The sequence below is a fragment of the Saccopteryx leptura genome, chromosome 3 (genome assembly GCF_036850995.1).
Source record: "Saccopteryx leptura isolate mSacLep1 chromosome 3, mSacLep1_pri_phased_curated, whole genome shotgun sequence".
Lineage (NCBI taxonomy): Eukaryota > Metazoa > Chordata > Mammalia > Chiroptera > Emballonuridae > Saccopteryx > Saccopteryx leptura.
In genome coordinates, this window is record NC_089505.1 from 371,838,722 (window position 1) to 371,844,545 (window position 5,824).

Here is a 5,824-nt window from a genome sequence, read left to right on the forward strand (position 1 = left end):
TGGATGCAACAGAGTGACGCCCCAGAGGGGCAAAGCATTGCCCCCTGGTGGGCGTGCCGGGTGGATCCTGGTCAGGTGCATGCGGGAGTCTGTCTGACTGCCTCCCCGTTTCCAGCTTCAGAAAAATGAAATAAATAAATAAATAAATAAGCCAAATTCTTTGGAGGGCCTGCCAGGCCCAGCCTGCCTGAGCCCCAGTTCCCGCTGTGGCCCCCCCCCCCCCGCACTCCCCATGCTCAGCCAGCTCCAACCTCTTCCTCCAGTGCAGTGGACGGCTCCTCCTCGGTGTCCTTGCACTGGCCTTTCCCACAGAGCTACCTGGCAACCTTGCCCTTTTCTCTACTCCGGGATCCACCCGGCACGCCCACCAGGGGGCGATGCTCTGCCCATCTGGGGTGTTGCTCTGCCGCAGTCAGAGCCATTCTAGCACCTGAAGCAGAGGCCATAGAGCCATCCTCAGCGCACAGGCCAACTTTGCTACAATGGAGCCTTGGCTGCGGGAGGGGAAAAGAGAGGTAGAGAGAAAGGAGAGGGCGAAGGGTGGAGGAGCAGATGGGCGCTTCTCCTGTGTGCCCTGGCCAGGAATCAAACCCGAGACTTCCGCACACCAGGCCGACACTCTACCGCTGAGGCCACGGCCAGGGCCCCCTTCCCCCACTTTTGGTGGCAGATTCAATGTGAACCTAAAAGTCTTTAAGGACCTTCACTTCCCGGACCCTGACTTCAAGTTCATATTTGTCATTCTTTTATTGTTTCCTCAAACTGTATGAGCTTTGTTTCCACGAAACACAAATGTGCCCCGGCCTGCTCTGTGTTTTCTCTCTTCGGAGAACTCACCACCTCCTGACAGACTGTATAATTGACCCAGTGTGCTGCTCCCCGCTGCAGAGGGGTCTCCCAGGCAGCCGCACCCCAGAGAAGCTCCTATCATGACCAGGTTGTTGAATTTTCACGAACCAGTTGTTAAACTGGTGGTCGCTTGAAATCAGTTGTGACGGAAGTATTTACACCACGAGCACATGCAAAGGTACAAATCAGGGCCTCCCCACTCCGGACCTGGTTGTTATAACACTGAACCAGCACAGCCTAGACCAGGGGTCCCCAAACTACGGCCCGTGGGCCACATGCGGCCCCCTGAGACCATTTATCCTGCCCGCCACACTTCCGGAAGGGGCACCTCTTTCATCGGTGGTCAGTGAGAGGAGTCAAGTACGGTGTCGCTCACGTACAGTACTACTTCCGGTGACATGGGACGTATGCGTCACGGCTCTGGAAGCGCATCCTATCACTGACAAATATGGATCTGGACATTGACCGTCTCATTAGCCAAAAACAGGACCATAGTCCCCATTGAAATACTGGTCAGTTTGTTGATTTAAATGTACTTGTTATTTATTCTAAATATTGTATTTGTTCCCGTTTTGTTTTTTTACTTTAAAATAAGATATGTGCAGTGTGCATGGGGATTTGATCATAGTTTTTTTTTATAGTCCGGCCCTCCAACAGTCTGAGGGACAGTAAACTGGCCCCCTGTGTAAAAAGTTTGGGGACTCCTGGCCTAGACATAGGTCAGACAGCCACTGCAGGGTCCTGGAGAGGCTAACCATGTAAGAGCCAGGATTGCACAGTAAGGTCCCTAGGCCCCCAGGTGGAGAGACTCTGCAGCAGAGGGTGTCCCTGGCTGTGACAGCACCTCCTCAGGACTGCTGCAGGAACTGAGGGAGGAAGTCAAGCCTCCAGTCCTGAAGCATCTCTGAGTCTTCACCCCGTAGAGGTGAAACAGAGCTAAGGAGCACAGCCTTGCAGTGGTGCAGCTGTCATGAAGACAAGTGAGGATGAAAGCTCTCCTCTGGGGCCTGGAATCGTTTGCTCTTCGTGACGGGTCTGTATGATGGAGCAACGAAATGATTAAGGCCTCTTGATTGGGGATATAGCCTTGGATAAAAAGGTCAAGTGATGTTTTAAGGCCCAGAAAGTATGAACAGTGCTTGGCAGCCTCAGTCATCGCCGGCTTGAGAATACATTTCTCAACTCCCCGAATCCAATTGTTGGCCAGGCCGACCTCTCTGTCTCCAAGGACCCTCAACCCCACCCCCAGGCTCAAGCGTACCCCTCGGCTCGGCAGCTAGCGCCTGGGACTCTGAGAGAAGCCATTAGAGCTGCGGAAAGCGGGTCGAGTCCATCCAGCACCCCACGTTCGAGCGGAGGCCCCGCCCCCCACCCCACCGTCCGGCCCCGCCCCGCCCCGCGCGCGGCCCCGCCTCGTCACAAGGCCCCGCTGCGTCTTCCGAGCCGCAGGCGCAGGCCCAGCCGAGCCCGCTGCCGCTGCCGCTGCCGGTGCGGGTGCGGGTGCGGGTGCGCGTTCCGGGGCGGGCGCAGCGGCCATCGACCGCGCGGTCGCGCAGCGGACACCGTGCGCGCCAGTGGTGAGTCCCCTGCCCAAACCCAGCAACGAGTCTTACCCGCCGCGGCCGCCCCCGCGCGGACCTCTGCGCGGCCGGGCCCCGCTTCGGTGGTGGGTCAGTCGGCCGGTCTGGTCCCGGGTGCGCGGCCTGCATGGGGCCCCGGGTCGATCGCGGAGGGTCGGGGACCCACGGCCTGGAGCGACAGGGAAGGGGGCGACGCGCTGCGGCGGCGGCGGCGGCAGGATCCGCGGCCCGAACGCCTCCCCATCCCACCCCCGCCCCCCGACCCGACAGGAAGGGCCAGCAGGTTCCGTGGCCGCCGCCCCCATCCGTGGGGCCCCCCGCTCCCGCTTTTGTTTCCCCCGCACGCCCTCCGGTCGCTCTCATCCCCCCCACACCCCCGCACACCGCTGTTCCTGGCGTACCCCCACCGGCAGGCACCCCGCAGCCGATCCAGGCCTGCTGTCCCCCACCCGGGGAGCGAGGGGCCGACGGGCCCTGAGTCCGAGAGGGGTCAGGGCTCTCGGCGCTCGCAGATGGCCAGGGGATTTCCTGGGATAGAAATAGCCGCCACCTCTGGCCCCTTAAAGCTGCTTATTAAGGGGCGGGATGAGAAGGGGAGGGTCCGGGCACACCCTACACCTCCCGACCGCGCCCCCAGCCCAGCCTGGCCCCAGCCAGTTCCGACCGGAGAGACCCCAGCATCGGTGAGAAGGCCTTTCCAGTTGCTTCTAAAAAAAAAACAACCGGAGCCAAAAATCCTGAGACTGACAGTCATCTTCTCTGTCCCCTCCTCCACCCTGTCACCCCGCCTTTGGAGCTGGCCCAGAGCTGCCTCTAGGCCCAGCCACCCACCCGGTCCCCACCCTACCCTCCTAGTCCTTCTGCTCTGTGCTCCTGACGGCCTAGAGGCAAAGGTCATAAACTCCCCCTCTGTCCCGGTTCCTGCAGCAGGTGGGGGGCGGCCCGGGCTGACTGAGCACTCTCTCTCTCTCTCTCTCTGTCTCTCTCCTCTAGGGGGAGACCATAGAACCAGAGGCCATGCCTCATGAGAAGAGTTTCTTGGTGTCTGGGGACAGCTATCCTCCTCCCAACCCTGGATATCCTGGGGGACCCCAGCCATCCATGCCTCCCTACCCTGGGGCCCCTTACCCACAACCCCCCTTCCAGCCTTCCCCGTATGGTCAGCCAGGATATCCCCAGGACCCCAGTTCCTACCCCCAAGGGGGCTACCCTCAAGGCCCCTACCCCCAAGGGGGCTACCCCCAGGGCCCCTACCCCCAAGGGGGCTACCCCCAGGGTCCCTACCCTCAAGGGGGCTATCCTCAGGGGCCGTATCCACAGAGCCCCTTCCCACCCAATCCCTATGGACAACCACAGGCTTTCCCAGCCCAGGACCCTGACTGTGAGTAGCGGGGCAGGGGTTTGGAGAGGGGAGGGGCTCCAGGCGTCTGCAAGTCGCACTGACCCAGCCCACCCTGCTCCTCAGCACCCCACCATGGGAACTATCACGAGGAGGGACCCCCGTCCTACTATGACAACCAAGACTTCCCTGCTACCAACTGGGATGACAAAAGCATCCGCCAGGCGTTCATCCGGAAGGTGGGCCTGGGGCTGGCGGGGTGTGGGGGGCAGTGGCTCCGGCCCGGGCAGGTTCTGAGCTGCTCTTCCTCAGGTGTTCCTGGTGCTGACCCTGCAGCTGTCCGTGACTCTGTCCACCGTGGCCGTCTTCACCTTTGTCAAGGAGGTGAAGGGCTTCGTCCGGGAGAACGTCTGGACCTACTACGTTTCCTATGCTGTCTTCTTCATCTCCCTCATCGTCCTCAGCTGCTGCGGTGACTTCCGACGAAAGCACCCCTGGAACCTCGTTGCACTGGTAACCCCCAAAACCCTGAGCCCCTGAAACCCAGGGCCCAGCTCGCCTGCCCCATCCTCCCGCTGTTTGTTTGCACTGACCAGGGGCGTGGGGCTGGAGTGGCCCCAGTAGCCAAGGCCACGTCTCCCCACAGTCAATCCTGACCGTCAGCCTGTCCTACATGGTGGGCATGATCGCCAGCTTCTACGACACCGAGGCGGTCATCATGGCGGTGGGCATCACCACGACCGTCTGCTTCACGGTGGTCATCTTCTCCATGCAGGTGAGGGGTCCTGGTAGTCCCCTTCTCTGGGTGCGTGAGGGCCCCCGGCTGGGGCTGCTGGCTGTCCTGGGGCCTGGCGGGGCGGGCATCCAGGGCCTGCTGTCCCCTGTGCCTGCTGGCTGTCCTGGGGCCTGGCGGGGCGGGCATCCAGGGCCTGCTGTCCCCTGTGCCTGCTGGCTGTCCTGGGGCCTGGCGGGGCGGGCATCCAGGGCCTGCTATCCCCTGTGCCTGCTGGCTGTCCTGGGGCCTGGCGGGGTGGGCATCCAGGGCCTGCTGTCCCCTGTGCCTGCTGGCTGTCCTGGGGCCTGGCGGGGTGGGCATCCAGGGCCTGCTGTCCCCTGTGCCCGCAGACCCGCTACGATTTCACCTCGTGCATGGGCGTGCTCCTGGTCAGCATGGTGGTGCTGGTGGTCTTCGCCGTCCTCTGCATCTTCATCCGTAACCGCATCCTGGAGATTGTGTACGCCTCACTGGGGGCGCTCCTCTTCACCTGCGTGAGTGAGGGGCCGTCCCCGGGGCGGCACGGGGGCGGGCAGGGCGAGGAGGGCGCTCGACACGGCGGCGTGCTCTCTGTCACCCCAGTTCCTGGCGGTGGACACCCAGCTGCTGCTGGGGAACAAGCAGCTGTCGCTGAGCCCGGAGGAGTACGTGTTCGCAGCGCTGAACCTGTACACGGACATCATCAACATCTTCCTCTACATCCTCACCATCATCGGCCGCGCCAAGGAGTAGCCCAGGCCCTGGCGCACACGGGCCCCGCGCGGGCAGCGCGGCTGGCATGGCAGTGCTGACTGGACCTCCCCTCTTTGCCTCTGGGCACAGCCTGGGACAGAGGAAGCCCCCCTCTCCTACCCTCCTGTGTGTACGCTGCAGATACTTCCGTTTGGACCTGCTGTGGTCAGCATGGCCCCTTCCAGCCCTCCTGCCTCGCCGCACAACAGCGGGGCTGGGTGTCTGTGCCGCCTCCTGCCCACTTACTGTTGCATGAGCCCCGTCTGCCGACCCACCCCAGGGGGCAACCCCAGGTCCCAGGGGAGAGGGAAAGAGCCAAGAGGTGAGGGTGCACGTCTCCCCTCCTGCCCCAGCTCCCCACCTGGATAACGTCTCCCCTCCCCGTCCCTCCCCTGGAGTGCTGCCCTCGGAGGGACCTGAGGGGTGAGGGTCTCCTCCTTCTTATGCTGAGCCCTGAGGGCAGAGAGGATGATATATTTTGGGGAAGAAGGATGCCTTTCTCTTATTCTTCTGTCTTTAAAATTCCAATAAATGGGACACTCTGCTCTC

General features: G+C 62.1%; 1 protein-coding gene across 1 annotated transcript; it reads left to right on the forward strand.

The window, feature by feature from the left end:
• Window positions 1–2,262: 2,262 nt before the first annotated feature.
• Window positions 2,263–5,824, forward strand: GRINA (glutamate ionotropic receptor NMDA type subunit associated protein 1). The gene is made up of 7 exons (XM_066379733.1): window positions 2,263–2,426; window positions 3,423–3,810; window positions 3,895–4,007; window positions 4,081–4,281; window positions 4,415–4,543; window positions 4,894–5,037; window positions 5,126–5,824. Exons 2-7 carry the CDS (start codon window positions 3,447–3,449, stop codon window positions 5,273–5,275), a joined length of 1,101 nt encoding a protein of 366 aa, XP_066235830.1. The 5' UTR covers window positions 2,263–2,426; window positions 3,423–3,446; the 3' UTR covers window positions 5,276–5,824.